Genomic DNA, 20425 nt, shown 5'->3' with positions numbered 1-20425 from the left:
TTAGAGAACACTGGAAACTTTTCTTTAAAATTATTGAAAAATGTCAAAAATCACCTCCGCTTATGCAATGTGTTTTTATTTCTTCTATACTTCTTCTCTTTCTTTGAAAGGACTATTTCTAAACTGAGGAACTGGCTCAGAGGAACTCTGATGTCTTTGAAAATCAGCTTTGCGAGTGATTTTGTATGTTTTTTGAAAGCAGTGCTGAAATCTGAAGCCTTATGACTTGTTGTTTCTGCTCTGTTTTCTTTCAGTGTCTCTATCCTCGCAGCTTACGTGCTGGCAGAATGTCCTTCCCTGCTTAAATTTCTTGCTGTATGTTCTTCCTGTCTCAAGCTGCATAGATCCTGTATGACAGATCGCGTTTAATTGCTGTTCTTTTCTGAATTTCTGTAATTTGACCAGAGGTGTTTGTGGCGAAGGCACAGCAACCTTTCTTACCGCTGCCTTGTCGCAACCTGGCTCTGTGAGCATCAGCACTAGCGTGTGCCACGTCCTGCCTCATTTTTGCAGGTTTGAGCTCACTGGGGTAGCCCTGGAGCTGCTGGGGGCAGTGGCTGATCCCTCGTCTGTGTTTGTAATGGCATCTTTGGTTGCCTGAGGTCTTCCTAGGAATGAATGAATGGTGCTGAGCATTGGCAATTCGCTCTGCAGTCAGCATAAGGCCTGTGATGTTTGCCAAAATTATACAGTTGTAGTGGGGCTAATCCCTGGGTGGTTATTACTTGGGTGAAATTAGCCAAAAGATGTTGTAGTCTGAGGAAATATTTTCCTGCCCTTTGTGAGATGTTTGGCTCTGGTCAGCATGTTCTGCGTGCACTATTATTGGTAATGCTGATTATTTTTCCCCCTACTTCTGTTGCAAAACAGAATGACATGTCTTTTCACTGGTATGTGCTACTTTTGCACGTGGGTTCTATTTCATTGCGGGTCCACAGCAGATGGACTGGCTGTGCGTGCAAGGAGCGGGGCTGGGCTGATTGGAGCAGGCTAGTGAATGAGGCACACGTTTCATGGCAGGTTTTGAGTGCATCAGTTAGGGATGTGCCAAAAAGCAGTGCTAATTGCCAGAGTGCCTATGGACAGAAGAAATCTCTGTTTGTAGCCTCCAGCAGTGGCAGGGAGATAGGGCAGGCACTGTCCTGGCACAAGATTTTTCTCCGTCTTTCTGCAGAGTGTGTCCCATAGCAGCCAAGTTCGAAACAGCACTGGTAAATGCCAAACACCTTTTGTGCAGCTGTGTGAGAAATCTGCCCAGGGGAACTATTTGTCACTCTCACCCACTTTGACCCCATCAGACCCATGTTACTTGTATAGAAAATGGATCAGGAAGGGGTAATTTTTCACAGATTCTTTTGAAAGAGAAAGTTATTCATTGATCATCAGACTCATTCTTATGGCAGTTTGTAATTCTGCTAATGAGAGTGGAAATGTGTGAGGCCCCAGGATGTACCAGGACTCAGGATATTTTGACAAATGCTACTGTCGTGAGTGTGAGAGCCTTACACAGGGTAATTCATAGCTCTGTTTGCTCAGTCGTTAGGACAGATATTAACTGTGAGCTTCAGCACTGAGCTCAGATGGGACTGTCTGGGACCTTGGATCTGCAGTGATGGGGCAGATTGAGGAGGGTTTTGAGAAAATTCCCAAGAATGTATACCAGGTATCTTCCTTTGGGAAGTATATAATGAGAAATTTTCCTTGTCGCCGTTGCCATTAAGGCAAAGTTTGGATGAAAGTGTATTTATGTTAATCACCTAGACATTTTCATTATGCTTAGTGCTCAGGCTGTGTAAGTCCTAATGCTCTGCCCATCTGCTCTGTGTGAAGATCATTTTAATCATTCAAGCAACCTTTATCTTAAGTTGCTTAAGCTTCTTGTGCAGATTATTGCAGAGATGAAACTGGCCAGCTCCCCCCAGGATGTGTCTGGTGTCCCATATCCATCTTTACTATTAATGCTTCATTTAACGTGAATCTTCTGTGCCATATTCATTACTGAGATAAACATTTAATAAAGGGATTTCGTCTCTCTTTTCTGGTAGATCTCAAGTTTCCTTTATAATAAGGGAAGGTAAAGTCATCTTGTTGCGAGTTTTAAATGCACCACCTCACTTAAAAGGTAAATTAATCTCCTGGATCAGAGCACATGGTCATATTGACCTAACTGAGTTGCAGCAGGGAAGAATCTGGCCCACAGATGCTTTTAAAACAAAGAAGTATTGTCACACACCTTCTTTCCACTGTAACTTAGATTGCATCATAGTTGATTAACCAGTGGAGAATAAATTTGCTGATTCTTTCTGCTAGTTGTAACCACATTCATTTTTTTTATTTGCAGACTGCACGTATTAACTGAGATGTGATGCATTTTCACTTTTTCTGGTTATCACAAATGAATCCTAACACCTTGAAAGAAGATATAAAAATTCAGCTTATCTGTGAAGAGACTGTGAACATTTACTGTGTATAGCTGTAGAGCAATTTTAAGCAAGTTTAAGTTAATGAGCTTAAACTGATTCCAGTATTAGTTCAGTAATGAAAAAGGAGGAATGTTTTGGGATCCACTCCATTTATTTTCTCCCTGTTAGACTGTTCCTATCATGAGTTTAATATTTTAATCTTTCACTTCAGGAAGGCTACTGTTCTGAACAGAATGAAAGGGAGAAATTCGGGAAGGTTTGCATAGTTTGTGAGATGGAGTGCCAGAAGCAATGGAGAACAGGTGGTGGAGTGAGAGACAGGGAAATCATGATTTTAAAGGGCAGAAATAAATATATACTACATTTGCCAGAAGAAATTGTAAGAATCTGAGTGAGAAATACCACCTAATGGTGATGGGAGGAAGTCAGTAGCTGCCGCACTCCTTGGAGGTCAGACATTAATAGCCCACTACTCTTCACTGTCCTATTTTGTGAAAGAACTAATATATTTGTTGCTGTATCCGTACAATTCCCGTGAAGCAAAAATCCTTTTTTTTTTTTTTTTTTTTTTGGCTGAGAAGGCCATTCTTTAAAAAAAAAAAAAATGTGTTTTAACAGTCAAAATATGAAGGATTGCTTTGTTTATGCATTTTATCCAATCACTGGAGAAATTCTCTTAGCACTCTATATGTTGTTAGCATTTTATTAGTGGTTACCAATGAAATACCTAGGTAATTTCATATGAAGATTAAATAAGAGACAAAGCTGGTAAGCAGAAGTGATTTAAAACTTGTACTTAAAGACGTGGATCTCAGAAAAGCAGGTGTTTGGGCATGCTTATTTTTCCAGCAAGCCACGTCTGCCATCCCCCCTCCCTAACTATGTTAGTTGTCTTAACAGAAGGTAGAATTATCTTGCAAGACTTTCAGATTATTGACCTATTATGGACTCAGGATATGACCAAGCATTAAGTAAAGCAAAAATAAAAAACTATTGAAAATACAGAGAAAGGCATCTTTGAATAAATCCTCTAATAGTTTCTAGAATTTCCTTTAATACAGGTGATCAAGGACATAATTGGCAATGTATTTAACAGCAAGCAAAGTCTCCTCACAGGTTGGCTTTATCTGAGACTCGGGCAGAAGGAACCCATGATTACCGGTGTCACGGAGCTCAAAAGTGAAAGAGTACTTGATGCCTTGATCGTAAGCCCAGTCGTCAGAGCCTCCTGCAGCAGGGTCTGTTGATAAAGTAATAAAGTGTGACTGAAAAAGTGGCAGTCTCAAGTCACAGAACCAGAAACACAGAACAATCAGTTAAAACAGGATATATAGTGAATCATTTCATTTCTTCTTCTCATGGAAAAGTTTTTGTGACTTATGCAATTTGTGAGATCCATTTCTGTTGGCGTACTTAGGCCAGTACTTACAGATTGTTGTAGCTCCTGGGCCATATTTATATTTGGTATTGTACAAACTGGTCAGATGTTGGGTTGCAGCTCTAGCAATGGAGTTCTGTAGGGAAAGAGCAAATACAAATGCAGATTTCCAGAAGCGTTCTGAGTGAATCTCAGTGAATGGACTGTTAAGTAAACTGAAAAGCTGTGCTTGAAAAGGTATTCGTAAAGTGTTGTCCACCTCTCAGAATGATTAGATGCCAGTAGTTGCCAATACATAACCTGTCAGTAAAAAGCTTGTTCGCCAAGCTTCAGTGGTGCATAGTCCAACTGGATAGGGCTGCCTTGGGGTACAGCCTGTGCACAGTCCCATATAGCTTGGGGCAATAGCAAACAGTATTTTCTACACTTGCAAGAAACCTATGCAAGACTAAGAATAAATAAGGAATCCCTGCAAAGAGTAATAACTTGGTACAGTAGACTGGGAACACAATAGCCTTTCTTTTCTTTCTGTCCATGCAGCATATACGTTCAGAGTAGCGCCAGTTTAGTCAGTGGAGTTGGACACCACTGGAAGTGGAAGCAGTCTTATAAATGTTAACAGACAGAAAAGGCATAAATGACCTCGGAACCATATGTAGTCTCATTAATTTCATTTCATTTCCTGTGCTCAGAGGGATTCATTCAACTCCCACTGATTTCAGTGAGGGCTGGATCAGGCCCATCAGTACTACCATGAAGCGCTGTATGTTTGCATTAGGGAAAATTACAGACTTTGGAATGTGTGGCTTTTCCACTTTTTCATTATACAGCATGTTGGTAATAAAACATGAAAACTATTGCTAACAGATGATGAATATGAACAATTTTTGAAAGCAGATGTTCAGTATAAGAATAAGCGATGGGTTGCCTTATCTTTGTTTCTGGCTTACAGCTGAACAGCTCGCTATCCCAGGAATTTCCTCAAGCTCCTTCTTTCTCTATAGGTTGTACTCTGGCTTATTTCCCAATGGAAGAGAGATTGTAAAATATTCTGTCTACTCTCATGCTTTAAGTGTTTCTGTGAATTACTCGAAAATGTATATTGGACCATGTGCTTTGAAAAATCTTAGTTTAGTGAGAGAGCTTCTGCAAAACAGCATCAAAATATGTTTGCATTAATGCTGGTAACCTACCACAGGTCTGCAATGGTTTCCCCTCTCATAAGTGCTGGATTTTGATTCAGAGCAGCAGGGGTAGCTGAGCTCTCTCCAGCATTAGCTAGGGACACCATTTTTTTCAGTCTTTTTTAAAAAAATAAATAATATATATATTTAATCAGAAGCTGCGATTGAGGGAAATCTGTTAATAGTAAATTCATTATTAAATGTAAGCAGATTCTTCCTCTTTTCAAATATATGCAAAGAGGAAACTAAATTTGGAAAGATAGTTTTATACTACATATGGACATGCTGGTTGTTAACATTTGATCTCTCTTTAATGAACTGCATTGTAGAGACCACAGAACAGTGAAGCTGCTTCTAGGGAAAAGTGGGGCATACCTTTAACTTTGCCAAATGACTGCTTCAAATCATACCAGAACAGACAGAAGAAAAAGGATTTCAGGAAGTCTATTTACCTGGGGTGTATTTTGTTATTGGCCAGGAAGACATGAGAAGGATTTGTAGGAAGAGAAGTTGAGATTTCCAGCTGTAAGGAGACTGGAAACCAAATATACAACTTCCTCAAGTTCTGCAGCTTGGAGATTGATGTGGTATTTAAATAACCCTCTCCATTAACTGAGCAACACGACCGAGCATTTATGACTTCATCTTGAAATGAACATTTATCAAAAGGTTTGAAATCGGATTTTTTTTTTCCTTATTAAGTGACTCTCTCCCAGTTGCTTTCCTAATGGATTTACAGTACAACATCTGAAGGTCAAAACAAAATTTCAACTTTATAGGAAATAAAGTCACCTCTTTCTCATGATATAAAAATGAGAAACAGTAAAAATGAAGTAAATGCTTGTGCGTCTAACACAACATTTTTTGAAAGGGGTTGTGATATTTAGCTTTTAAAAAATAGTTTTTTCAGGCCTGTATGCTATTTGGAATACAGCTGCCAGGAGAGACTATCTTGTACCATAGAGGGTACTCTTTGCTGTTGACTGATTTCCAAGATTTCTTTGTTTAATTGGCTTAACTCAATTGCTGTGGTTTCTTTGTTTGTTTTTGACTGTCAAGAATCTCTCTGTTGCGAGGAAAACTCTGCTCAGAGATATAGCAGCACAGAAGCAAGTGGCGTCCTGAAGTCCTAGGAATATCTCCTAATTAATACCTTGTAACTGGGAGCAGAAATGGCTTTTCAGTTTCTGACTCACAGCTGAACTCGCAGAGCAGGTCATTTCAGCAGAAGGTGTATTCCCTGCACTAATCATCCATCTGCGTTTACACAGCAATTACTAATATTTTGCCTGATCTTGTGTGCGGAGTGCACAGGCCAGTGAGACAGCAGAGTTGTGTTCTCAGTTGCCATTAGCTTACATAATTTACAACCTTTAAACCTATCTTTACTGTTATTAGTGTTTAATGAAAGATATGTCTTACTGGCCTCTCTTTCTATCACATCTGGAGCTTTGAGCTAACAGCATAATTTACCAGGAGAAGCATCTTCTGCCTGTTAATAGGTAATTTTTGGGGGGCAGCTCCCTCATTTCACTCTTCTATCGTGAGGCCACATTTAGCAGCAAACTGTGGCTGTTTAGAAACACTTCAGAGATGTTGATTACACAGCTGCTGCATGCGGACAACTCCCTCTGCCATCATAATCTGGAGACACCTGTTCTCTGAGTGGTTGGACCCATCTCTTCTCTCACTGCACTGCAGATTGATTTGCCTGAGACTGAAAACGGTATTTTCCCTCCACCTCTGTCTCATGTACTACTTAAAATTCCTTTGTAATGGAAGTCTGAAGAGTGCTATCTGCAAAGTTAGCTGTAGCCAAGTGAAGCTGCACTTCAGAGGCTTCTCATTTTGGCAGTAAAACCAGACTCCCCTCAGGAGTCCATGGCTGATGTGTGATTTAGTGCACTGTTTTGTTGTTGCTCATGGTTAAGCATCTCCCCCAAGAGCCTGGGGAATCCAGCCAAGTGGAAGACTTCAGTATGATGCTCTTTTTCCTTTGCAAGCCAGTTTCTCTGAGGCAGTCTTACAAACTGCATAAGAAATTGATCCCTGGTGAGAGGGTTTCCAGTGTGACTATGTTAGGGTGAATGTGCCCTACAACTAGGAGACTTGACTTTGAGCCAGGCTCACACATGAGCATCATCTGTATGAAGCTGCTACTGTAAGCATCCTTTTCAGAATAGTGACACTGCCAGAACAGAGCAGGTCTATTTTGACAAACTGTGCAAGAGCTTCCAAATATTGCTATTCTGACTGTTCCCACTTGCTGCGCTTCCCAGTTTCTCTATCAAATATATACTTGTAACATCAGTACAATCCAAGGGGTTTGAAACAGCAAAGATACAGTAGTATAGGTTGTGACTCCTCTTTGGTATGTCTGAGTCCTTTACAAAATAGGATTTTTGTTGTTCAAAAATTGGTAACTAAAGTATTGCTACACTTAAAAACACTTTCTGGAATTAAATCAGGGATGAAGAGAGTTTGCTCCCAGGCATCAGGTTAAATGATCAGACTGATATTCACTGAGTCATGTAACATATTTGAAATTCACTCTTCTTGCAGACTGCACAGGCTCTACTCCTCTCTCCGCTTTCTACTTTGTCTACTTTGTTTAAGGACTCAAAAGGAAATTAAATGATATGCGAACCCAACACGGAAGATGAATTTCAGTGAGTTTAAGCAACAAATCAAAAATTTGTTCCACAAATTTGGAAATCTTGTGTTTAGAAAATTATCTTCAGTTGTGAATACAATACAAATACACTAATCTAACTTGCAGACATGGATTTGGTGCTGAGTTTGTTCAGCTAAGAGATGGAATTGAACCTGGAAAGAAAAAGAGAGCATGATGGACATTCCTCTGCTCTATCAGTTCAGAACCAATTCAAATACAAACAAAAATTGATAGAGCTAGATTTGTCTTTGCTGAAAATGAGGAAACCATATGATGACCTAGCAGGAAAGTAAGGCCAAAATCTGAACTGATTAAAATATAAGGGTTGAATGGTTTATGCAAAGTGTGATTAAATACAGAGGCCCTTATTGCAAGAAGACAAACATGTGAATAGTAAAATGAAGATAAAAAGAATCGTTTTGGGGTGGGGAGAGATACCAGTCTTGCCAAGCACATTTTTTAATTGTGAAGAGCTAATGCTTCTGTTCTCAGTAGGCAATGGATTCAAGCGTGTATTCTGTGTACAATGTAACTCTCAAGAGTATAGTGAATAATGAGCCAAGTGAGGATTACGAGGCAGGCAAAATGTGATCCATGAAAAAAAAAGTACATTTTTCTTTCAAGGAGTCATCTCCAGAATATTGTGCAACTTCTGAGAAATTTCTGACCTAGATTTTCCTGTCTTGGGTGTTTTTATTTGTTCATGTATTGTTTGGATAAGAGCGAAAGTTCTGTGCAGCATCTCGGAAGTGAGAAACAAATAAACTGTCCTATCCTGAATACAGGGAGAAAAATTTGGGGAAAATTCTTGTGTTCTGTGGGACTGAGCTTTTCTTGCCTCTGAGGAAAAGGATGAGAAGTTGTGGGAAGCAAGAGTCATACATGACTTTCATCTTCTGTTGTATAGCCTAGTACTGGGGCAGCTGGGGATAGCCCTAATCCTCCACTCAAACCAAGTTATGATAATTTGAGATTGCAATGTTTAGCTATAGCAATGCAGGATGAAGCATAAAGGTTGCTGGAACTCCCAGAGTGCCCTGTTTTACCTGAGAAACCAAAACCAGAACAGTTTTATGCCTTCTGGTGATTTCTTGAAGCTGTGAGCAAAGAAGTCTTTCAAGCCCCAAGGACACTGCTCAGTGTTCTTGCAGGAAAGGAAGGTACAAGCTTTCTCTGGATTTTTCTTTTCTGCAGACCTACTGATTTCAATCTCAAATTACTCAATTTTTGTACCCTTATGTATCTCAGACACTGGAATGTAGCACAGACCCCAGTGTATTATGCTACCTTTAATTAAATATAATGGAACAAAATATTATTAATGATAAGCAGACATGAAATTTTGTTTAACCACATGTCAAGCTGCTCACTGGAAGAGATAAGAAATTGCAGCTATATTTCCTTTAATTTATTAGATCTGTCAGAGTAAAAATAACATCCAAGATAAGATAATGGCACTATAAATTTTGCTTCATTTGAAAAGTGATTTATGGCCCTCTAATTCACCCAAACAATTTCTATGAGAGGTTGAGATTCTAATTTTTCGGCATTTCTCTAAATTCTAACTCTAGACAGAACTTTTCGTCTCAGAATAATGACTGGCATAAGCCACAATGTCTCTTTTTGTAAGGGTATCGTTTTAAGCAAATACAACTATTGATGGAAAATCTTAAATTTCTGTAGTTACAGCTCAAATGAATGTGCTTTAGTTATCTCAAGTAGCCTGAAAAGCTGCACCTTTGAACCCGACCCAGAGCCTGTGAAAGTCAGACTTTCTATTTAATTCATTGGTGTTGGAGTGAATTGGGCCTTTTCTGTTTAATTACCCCAGCTACAGGCAATTTTGACTGGATGATACTCTGATCTCATTCTCTGAAAGAAGGGTTTTTGGCAAGAAGTCTTCCCTTGTTAAAGTCAGATACTGCTCAAGTAGAACATCTCTGGGATCCTGCTGTCTTTTTGTTGGGATCACCAGTAAAAGAAATACTTTCCCTTAATTAACGCATGAAAACCACTCATCGGGTCACCTTGTCATTGGTGGTGAGGTTTGTAATTGCTTTGTAGTGGAAAGTAATGGAACTCCCTCTGGGATCATTGTGCCCAATTTAGAATATAGGATAAAATGACAGTGAAAATACTAACTTATGAAGTGAAATCGAATAGGTGAAGAGAAGTATATAGGTTGCATTCCTGAGCTATTTATTTCTTATGCTTAATAGTAATAGTAGACTTGTTCTCTATGGCAGGAAAAGAGGGCTTTTATTAATTAAAAGCTGGAGAACCATAGTAAGAGTAATTCATGAAATTATGTTCTCTATTGGAATATATATTTTTATCATAAAAATTTAATTTGATAAAAGAAAGTGAAAACCAAGAAATTCACAAGTTATTTCTCATTGCTAAATATTGTTTTAATGGATAGGATTTCCTGTATTTTTAAATACTGGGCCCTTGATGTAAACTTTCTCAATTTAATACTGTGAGAAGTATGCTGGGGTTTTAGTTAAGTTTCACATTTGCTTTTGATTCAAAAAGTTGAGCAGAATGTCATGCAACTTTTTAACACATGTGAGCTTTGTGATCTTGACAACGAAGCAGCTCAAGGGCTTTGTGCTGTTTACTGCCCGAGACTGAACTGCAATGTGTGAAATGTGAAAATATGTGAAAACTGAAGACAAGAAATTACTGTAGTTCCATGGAATAATTAAAATCAAAGCTTTCTGGAAAATAAATTAAGAAAGCAAAATTTTCATCTGGAATTCATCCTCTCTTTTAAGCTGTAAAATATGCTGCAAGAAAGTTCACTGTTGGCCTGAGTTCTTGTTTGTGCTTTGGAATTGTGACATCTATTTGGGAGCACTCATAAATCTGTCAAGTCCCCGCAGCAGATCAACACACTTAGTGTTGTTGCCTTGGACTTTTGGCAGCATCCAGGAAAGAGAGGGAATGTTTGTTTTGTTTTGCTCTGTTGTTTTCCTTGCCAACAGCTTCTAATTGCTAATATGCCAGAGAACTGAAGTAATTTTATTATTCATGATTGTTGATTCTTGGCCTTATGAAATGTTTACACACATTTGATATTTTTAACTTTTTTTTTAAATTATATTCCAGACTGTTATTCAGATGGTGTTAGGGTGTGCCCTTCGTTTTGGATGAATAAAAGAGGAGTTGTTATTTAAAACATCACATTTATCTTCTTCACTTCCAAATAATAGGTGTATTTGAATCAAGACCTGTTTAGAAAGGTCTCAGAATTGATTCTTTTCACCTGGTTTTTTTAATTACACTATAGACAAAAACTGCCTCATTGTCCTCAGCCTGTATCATTCTCTTTTACAGGAGTCTCACCCTTTTCCTTCAGTGAGAAGTAAGGTTCAATAGGAAGTGTTAGGCAGAGCTCCTTATTTGCTGGTGCTGGTACAAATCCAGTCATTTCTGGGTAGTTATTACAATCTAGCAAGCTGCTAGCATGGCTTACAGAGCATAATGTTTCTGTGTGATGTTCTGCAGCCACACAGACTGCAAACCCTTGCGTCAGGAAGAAGGAGCTCTGTATGACGTAGTGAATTTCTGTATAGCATGGCTGGAAGACAATCCTGACGTTGTGGCAAATTCATTGTGTATGTGGAAATTAAGTAAGGCTCCTGAGTTTATCCGGTGCCTGAACTATGTGGAAGCCATCATGGTTTCTCTTGTTCCTGAAGTATTTTCAAAAACTGGCAACGTATGCTCTTTAGATATAGTTAAAGAAGCTGCCTGAAGTCAAATAGACCCAAATAGTGCTCTTTCATTATATCAAATACATTCTTTTCATTACATCAAGATGACGAAGAACTTGTGCTTACCAGTTCACTGTAATCCTTTGGATGTGCATAAGTGTATGAATAAGGAAACAGTAGCAGCTGGGAATAGGAGTGAATAGTCAGATATGCCTTGAGTGTAGAAAGATGTTGACGAACAAAATCAGCCAAAGCCTTAGTCTCCTTTTCAGACTCAGGTGCAGAGCCACAGTAAGTAGAATCACAGGGTCTATCTGAAGCCCCTATTTCTGGGAAGAACAGTGAATGTTATGAATATTTAATTTAAAAGTTGGTTGTTAGGAGAGTGATATTACATGAATTTCATAATGAACGTTGGAAATCCTACTGCCACATCTGTACCATATCGGAAGAGAGAGTACTTTGTTGCATAGTTAAGACACTGGGCAACATGACACAGTGTTAAGTAAATATGCTCTGTACTTGTGTGCATGTTTGGAGGGACACGAGTTTTTGTGCAAAGCCCTATATTACCTAAATGATTATTATTTGCTTCCTTACTTAAAAATCTTCTTGCACATCTCCCCCGTAACTGGGATGCTTTCAAGAACTAGCAAAGAGGGTAATCCTCTGCAATGAGTAAAACCAACCAAAACAAAACTATTTTGACTTTGCTTCTGAACTCTGCTGTTCATAGAAGCAGCCATACTGATGACACTAGTAAACAAAGTTCGGGGATTTTTTTGCATAAAATTTGAACACAAGCTATTCCACAATGCTATATTGTTGGTCTTCAATCAAAATCATGATGAACCAAAACATAATATAAGGGGAAATCCATAATTAAGTATTTTGGCTGTTGCATTTCTGGGTCATTGCTGCAGCTGCTATTAGGAGACACTTACTGCACCAGCCAGCGTTGAAATTCCTGTTGGGATCGGTACCAATGCAAAGGCTGCCATCATTTTTAGATCGTGTCTTTCTCCACATACGGTCCTAAAATAGAATGGTGAAACTTAGAGTAAAAGTAAGAAAAAGTTCTAACAGTTGGCTTAGCCAGCAATACTTCTGAGAAAGAGGAACATACTTACTTTTGTCCAAGTGTAAACGTAACCATCGATATTAAGAACTGGCAAAACATAGAAGTCCAAGCTGTTGAGAAGTTTGGTCATGGTGCTATCTGTTCCATAGGTCTCGACAGCCTAATCAGACAAAAGTAGAAAGAGCTGATGATGCCTTTATGGAATGGAATCATCTCTGGCATATATATGCAGGCCTGGATCTAGATAAGGAATTACTGAATGTGGAAGGTGAAGTCATCCAGGTCACTGCACCTCATGAGTTGGTAGCTCTGATGTTATATATGCTCAGAAGATTTACGGTGACTGAAACCACACTGCTGTTAGAGAGTCATCTTTTTCTGGTAGATAAATTATACTTTAAAGCAATGTTGATTTTGAACAGGATAATAAAGAAAAGATTTCCATCTACTAGCTCCTCACTGAAAGACAGAAGAAAGTTTTGGTCCATATATTCTCTCTATATCCTGTAACCTTAAATAATTGTTTTTGGTTTAAGTTGCTGGTAATTTTTGAATATTTATTCCTGTTTTTGATATGAATCATAGAATGAATCTGTTGTGCAGATAAATTTCATCAATAACCAAAACTGTTTCTATCATTACATCCTTAGACATTTCCAGTCATAGTGCTTTCGTTGCACATATTCATAGAGAGGTGGATTTTTCCATACAATTTTCCAAGTATGTACATCATAAGAACTCGTGCCACAAACCTACATATCCTGATTGTTTATGACCTAGCACGTTGTATGCTTGTTTAGAGGTTTAAGTCAGTCTTGAGTGAGCATCCAGTTATAATTGAAATTTGCTCTAAAGGCCTGGTTGCATCCTTGTTTCCTTCACTTTACAAAGATGTAAAGCACAACATAAGGAGCAATGCAATCCTGTAGTTAGCAAGCGGACAGGTTGGATGTAGAATCTGGAAAAGCAGTTTTAGGTCACTAGGACTTACTTTTTTTCCTGTGTTTTTTTTTTTTTTTTTTTTTTAGGGTTTTGGTTTTTTTTTTTTTTTTTTTTTTTTTTTTGTTTGCAGATACAAATAATAATCTACTTTGTTTTTTCTCTAGTTTCTGACTTTTATGTCTAGAAGCAATCCCAGCTGAACCACCAATGACCCTCAGAGGACTGCACTTTAAAATTGCCTCTACCTATCCACACTTGCATCCACTGAGCAGAGCCACTGCTGGTGTCAGGTACATCCATGAATTAAATGATCAGACAGTGAAAATGACAGCTGTAGTGACGTGAATTGCTGAGAGAAAAATGGTAGCACATACTGTCTGCAGCCTTATTGGGAGATAATGAAATAACATTCCCTTTGACTCCACTGAGATGTCACTTTCAATTTCCACTGCTCCTTACACAAAACCACATGGCTGTCTGAGAAGATAGAGGTTATATTTGCCACTGATGCCTGTGCAAGCATACCTCATACACCTGCTTAGGTAGTCTTAAGCTGCTCAAAGATTACAGGGCAGCCATTAAGGTTTAGTGTAAGTGGTTAAAATAAAAATAATTCCATTTTGTGAAACAAGTTTTGATCATTACGCTTACTGACTTCTTTCACAAACCACTGGCAGAAAGCGGGAGAGATCCACTCTCTTGCATGGAAACCACAGTCCATGAAGATGGCCTTCTTATTCGTACCACTTTTTCCCACCTACAAAAACAAACAAACAAATAAACAAAACCAGGTCCTGGATGAAATAATTTGTATGTAGAATATGTCTATCGCCTTGTTGACCTAAAGAGTAAAATTTTATAAGATTCCAATTAAATGGAAAACTTGGGAGCGCTCACAGCTGTAGCTGATGATAATATTCAAAGTAAAACATTATGATCTTAATAATTTTATTTTTATTAAGGTAGGTAATCCTCCCCCACAATAATAGATTATTCTGCACTGTTGATATATGCCCTGTGGTGTTTCTAGTAGTTAGCTTTGTTTTGGTGGTTGATAGACACTTATTAAATTTTAGGCAAGTAACCTTTATCCTCTCACCTTTATTTCATTAAGGGTATCTTATTTACTCATAAGAGTTATTCAAAAATCCTGTATCTGATGAAGAAACAAACATATTGCCTTTTGCTAGAGAGACTGATATTTATATATCCTTTTAGAGTAAATGTGCTTACAGGGGGAGAGAATATAAAGGCAGATGATAATTCACCTGGCTCACAGGATTGTTGTTAAATTTATGCCTGAACTTCTAATAATTCATTATGCCCCTTAAATCTTAAGCTAAAAAAGATCATAGTATAAATAGTGCAAAAAATCTATTTGATTTCTTGCAAAATGTATATTAATATCTTATCATTCAGTAGACATCATAGTCTTGCAGAGGTTAATAGCAGAAAAATAGTCTGGCACAGAGGAATCACTGCACTTACTTTCAGAAGGTACAGTGGCCGTCCTTCATATGTTTCCCCAATTACGCTGCGAGAGACAAGGCTTGGGTTCTGAGCAGCAATGTCACCAGTCCAAGCAGCTATCTGTTTAATAAAGAGAATAAATATGTTGATGTGTCTGTCCTCAGGTCTAGAGTAACTTATTCACAGCTTTCAAGCTGGGAGGGTCCTTCTGAGAATTGAACTAAATATTTAATACCACTGATAGATTTCCAAGGATTAACTCTTACTTGTACTAGAGTTATATATATAATCTTTGTTTGGTTGTTTGTTTTTTCCCAGTGATAGGTAGTGGTTCGTTGCAGACCTCATCAAACTATTGCTGAACTAAGATTTTCTGATATGAATTTATCTAAATCTTCCAATCATTGGAGTCTGACTGGTGGGTCAAGAAACTTTTTGAATGCTAAACCTACATAGTACTTAGAGATTATGATTTTGTAATCCTTTTAATTCTCTTAACAAAAGAAAACTTTTTTCCTGTTACAATAAGTAGATTGAATGACTTAAATCTTCTATGCGTTGTCATGTTTTTCAGTTTCATAGCTCTTCTGTTTATTATCATTCTTGAATTGTTGACTGAAGAACTGGGCAGGGATTTGTGCAAACAGTCCACCAAAGTCAAATACAAAAGAAAGAAATATGTGTAGGCAGATGGGTTATGCAGATTATCTCTGTAATGAGCAACAAAGGAGAAGAGAGAGATGTTGGAGAAGAGGTTATCATATTAATGGATGGAACAGGAGAGGCGAAGGGAAGATTGATGGGAGAATTTCAGAAGCCATTTTGACTATGGAGGCTAAGACATCAACATGATAAAGAGGAAAATTCTGGACTTTACCTTTTCCCAGGTGTTGTAGTTTTCATAGCTGTGACCAGTGCTATGAACTTTGCTGTCAAACTGAGCATGCAGTGCATTCTGCAGGTTATCAGTCAGAACTCTGCAATAAGATACCATGAAAAGCAGAAAGAAACATGCAATTTAGTAGCAGAAAATCAAGCACCACATGGATATCTTTGGATTTGCACAAAACTAAGGCCATGTTGATTGTGAAGAGAAATGTGGGAGACTGGTTTATGCATTTGAAAATGATATGTTCAAGTTTCAACCTGGTTCCTGCCTCATCCTTGCTGACAGAATGATCCCAAAGCAATAGCTTCTTAACTCACACCTGCCCACTCCCATACTAGCAAACCTCCAGAGTGGCAACAGTTTGGTTTAAGAAGAATGGCAATGCTGAAACAGGGTGCATGTATCCAAGAGCAACTCTCCTTTGCCTTGGCCTGACCTCGTGATGCCAGATTGCCTCTTCCTCAAAAGGGAAAGGGCATTCTCTTGAACTGATGACAATGAGGGACAATTAGACTGCAGTAATGTAACGCTCTCCTGTTATCCAGGATCTTGAGCCACCCAGAGATGTTTGCCTGATTAAATTCTTTATCAAACCAAGCTTCCAAAATTTAGGTGCAGTTTGCAGATGGCAGGATCCGTACTCCAATCTGCTTTACTGTTTGTGAGAAGAGTTGTTAAAGTAGCAACACACTATGGAAAAAACCAAACAGAAATAAACAAAAACAAACAAAAAAAAACCCACCCTAATATCCTGTCTGCATTGGCTGAATCTCTCCTGCTCATCTTTCCCTAGGGATGATAGAAAGGCACAGCTCATCATCAAGCATGGTCCTGAGGACCTTTTGCTTATATTTCAACCTTGGCTAAAAAAAAAAATGAGGTTTCCTTGTTTTTTCCAGTGCTTGTGTTAACATCCTTACAAATTCTCACTTGTTCAGGATATGTCCTTGATCATTTGGCTAGAAGAGCAGGAGGCCACTTTGTGAGGCACCACCAGCCTTCAGAACAAACAGTGCAAGTGACCGTGTTGTCATGATATTACAGCACTGCAGCTCCACTTCAAAAGAATTTTGACTGCTTGGGTTGTCACAAGGACACACCGCTGAAGTTTGTCAGGGACACCTTCCAGACATTATGGCCTTTGTTGCAATCGAAAGATTTGTGCATGGACCTGAGGGAGTTCATAAATATCACAGGAAAAACTAGCACATGTAACTCCTCCTTTGCCAAAGAAGAAATTCCAGTGAAACTGGATTCCTGAACTGTATGTAGGCTGAGGTTCTACTGAGAACAATCTCTTTTAGAATGTTTTTAACTCTGTTCCCCCAGTGGCATCTAATCAGGACACAGTTAACATGAGGATGGCAAGTTTAGGGAGGGATTTTCGTCAGATTTAGGAGATCATAGCAGCTATGTTTCATGAGAACTTCAATATAGCAGTTTAGTCTGGTGGAAACAAGTCTGAGTGATGAAAACTTTCCACTCTGCTGAATAGTCATGAGATTTTGATCAAGTAAAACTGAGTTTTGTGTCTGCGTTTATGCATAAACTACACATTGAAAAAGCCTAATCAAGCTAGCTAATCAAGCTAGGCAAAGTCAACTGCAATGGCAATGTTTGTGATAGGAAGATAAGTTGACCGATGATGAAAATATTCAGCACATTTTCTCCAGTGTTCAGTCTCCTCCTACTCAAAATACAATACCAAGAACGAACTTACTTGTAATCCACTTTGTTTTCTTTCAAGAGATGTTCTACCTCCAAAGCGCTGTCAGCTTCAACTCGGAAATCAACTTGCATTTTTGGCTTTACCAGTTTGACTGAGTCTGGCTGCCAAAAGTCAATCTGAAAGAAGGCCAAATGAATATATGAACAAATACATATATATGTATGACTGTGAGTTTTAAGTGAATGTACATGTGACATAGGGATGCTGATTGTGATTAATACAACAAATTTAACTCCTACATTACACTGAACTGACTTTGCTTGCCATAAAAACAGACTTAAGTTTTAAATGGAATTCAATGAAGAAGGCTGGATGTTAGGAAATACTACTTTTCTGAAAGAGTGGTCAGGCGCTGGAACGGGCTGCCCAGGGAGGTGGTTGAGTCACCGTCCCTGGAGACGTTCAAGAAACGTTTAGATATAGCGTTGGGAGACATGGTTTAGTGGGGTTGTTGGTGGTAGGTGGATGGTTGGACTAGGTGATCTTGTAGGTCTTTTCCAACCTAGCTAATTCTATGATTCTATGATTCTAAGATGATTTTATTAGACCCTCAAACTTATATGGAAGATTTCTGGAGATGACAGTGACAGTTTAACAAATGCCAAGTATAAACTCAGTTTTTGAGTACATTTCATTTTGAGTTATTAGATTACTTAATAGGGACTGCACTAGTCTTGCACAGTGCTAAAATCAATGCTTGGTATTTTTTTTTTTATATCCGTAAGAATATTCTGAACTTCATTTAAGAGTCTGATGTAAAAGAGACTGGAGTTCTGGAACATGTGGAATATTGTCTGCTCTGAGCATACTGTACATTTATTACAGCATCTGAATACATATAGATTTGTGAATGCTGTGCAAAATTTGTAACTATCTTTATAACTTCTTTCATTCTTTGTATACATTTCATTGGAGGTTTTTGCCTATAACCATTAAACAGTAATGGTCTCCCAACTATAGCAAGCTACAAACATACTTTACATACATCAGCTGCAAAGGACTATTGCCTTTATAAGTGCCTTTAGTACTCATTTTGCTGCAGTTTTTAGGAGGAATCTATGCTTTTGGAAGATACTGTTTAACTCATAATGGACAAATGACAGTGCAATTATTGCTTCACATATTCTTTCTGAAGTCTGCTTTAAGATCTCTTTTGGATTTAGGATTCGGATTTAGGATTTGGATTTCTATTAAAGGTCTTTGAAAACAAAGCTGGTTTACCAGTCCAATGCCTTTTCAGCCTTTCATGTCCTGAACATCAAGGAAGTTGGGGCTGGTGGGCATGTTCACAAATGACGTATCTTCAAGTGAGATGACTATTCCAGTGTATACTGCTACCACAAGAGTCCTGACTGATTGCTTTGTATGACAATGGAAGTTTAAAGATCTTTTCTTTACTTTAAAGAAAACAAGCAATCGCTTTATCCTGCAGGCTTAGAAGCAAACTTGTTATATTCATTTTCATAGAACTAGCAGCAACATACCAGTAGTTTATTCTTCTGTAGAATACTGTTTCAGCATACTATACTACCCTGCTGCTGCTACTTCTCCACATCTGTACTTCATTAAAAATACCATCCTTTTATCCTACAGATAATGGTGTCTTTTTCACCAACAGCTATTTTACAACATCAAAGCTGAAGAGAAATATTGAAAACACATTTGCTGTCTTTATTGTTTTTTCTCATGTCATTATGTCATCATATATCTACATCAAGGTCAGTAAGAAACATGCAGCTTGACTGGAGAAAGAAAATTTTAAAGGAAAGCCAGAGACAAAATGTGACATGAGAGGCTAGAGGCCAAAACAAAGTTCAGTTTGTTATGAATACAAATGTGTAGATTATTTGCATGAACAAAATCTTTTACCTCTAATGTTAAATGTTCTGGTACTTGGAAGTTTCATGTTTTGTCTAATTCTTGAAGGCACCCCAGAATGAATATATAATTTTCAAAGTAACTTAATTAATAAATTGTGGTGGACACTTTCATACTCAAGCTGGGGTATCTGGACATTTCAGGAAGGCATTAGATTGTATTTGCATAATTCCAGCTTTATCACATTGTTTTCTTCCCTCTGAAGAAGCACTCCTGATGAGTTGGCTGGAATCAGGATTAGGCTTTTAATTTACTAAGTTGTTGCTTGTTGTTGTTTCTGTTTTGTTGTTTTTTGGTTTTGGTTGAGATACATTAGTTGAGGAAAAGGAGAAATATGTTCCCTTTGGATTCAGTGAAGCTCCTTCCCCGAGTTCTTTACCTGCATTTTGCTGGCAAGGGAATGGATGATTTCCACCTGCTCATCATTTTGTGGAATCACGCGAAACACCTTGTGGCTGAAAGGAGAGAGAAATTGGATTTAAAAAAAATAAGTCAACTAGAAGACTTTTGCTCATGGAGAAGGAAGTGTAAAAATATAAACCTGAAGTCTGTACGTACCCATCAAAAGCCAGGTCTTGCAGGTGAGCAGAAGCAACTGCAGCACCTACGAGAACTAAGAACGTCCACATTTTTTTTTTTAAAGAAGGAAACAGGCGTTCAGTTCTTCTGGGCAGCTTTTATAGTCTGTTTTGACTTTTTTTTTTTTTTTTTAATCAAATATACACCAGAACAACCTACAGATCAGCTGACAGATTATCCCTTTGGCCTTGTTTGGTTTGCATATTATTTATAATGTGTGTTTTATTCCACACCTGTGAAAACAGCTGAAAGTCTCAAAGGTGATAGTAGCAGTAGGTGCTAAGGAATGTTGCTGTTAGAGCTAGATGAACTTGTGATTTGTGAAACTGAGTTTAATTCATTTTATTCTTTGCTAGTGTTGTTTTTTTTTGTGAATTTTGAGGAAAAATCTAATTATTTTCTTCAATTGTTTGGTTGCTGGATTACAAACTTTATAATACTTAATTGTCACCTTATGTAATGGCAGATGACTATCAGAT

At 38.1% G+C, this 20425-nt stretch overlaps 1 protein-coding gene across 1 annotated transcript; it reads right to left on the bottom strand.

The window, feature by feature from the left end:
- Positions 3111 to 20032, bottom strand: CPB1 (carboxypeptidase B1). The gene is made up of 11 exons (XM_021395820.1): positions 19926 to 20032; positions 19747 to 19822; positions 17481 to 17605; positions 15749 to 15848; positions 14890 to 14991; positions 14057 to 14158; positions 12509 to 12619; positions 12323 to 12413; positions 11505 to 11707; positions 3853 to 3937; positions 3111 to 3663 (listed from the first exon to the last, which is right to left on the bottom strand). Exons 1-11 carry the CDS (start codon positions 19994 to 19996, stop codon positions 3476 to 3478), a joined length of 1254 nt encoding a protein of 417 aa, XP_021251495.1. The 5' UTR covers positions 19997 to 20032; the 3' UTR covers positions 3111 to 3475.

Source organism: Numida meleagris, chromosome 4 (assembly GCF_002078875.1).
Source record: "Numida meleagris isolate 19003 breed g44 Domestic line chromosome 4, NumMel1.0, whole genome shotgun sequence".
Taxonomy (NCBI): Eukaryota; Metazoa; Chordata; class Aves; order Galliformes; family Numididae; genus Numida; species Numida meleagris.
The sequence above is the reverse complement of the archived record's forward strand: the minus strand, read 5'-3'. Positions and strand labels throughout refer to the sequence as shown.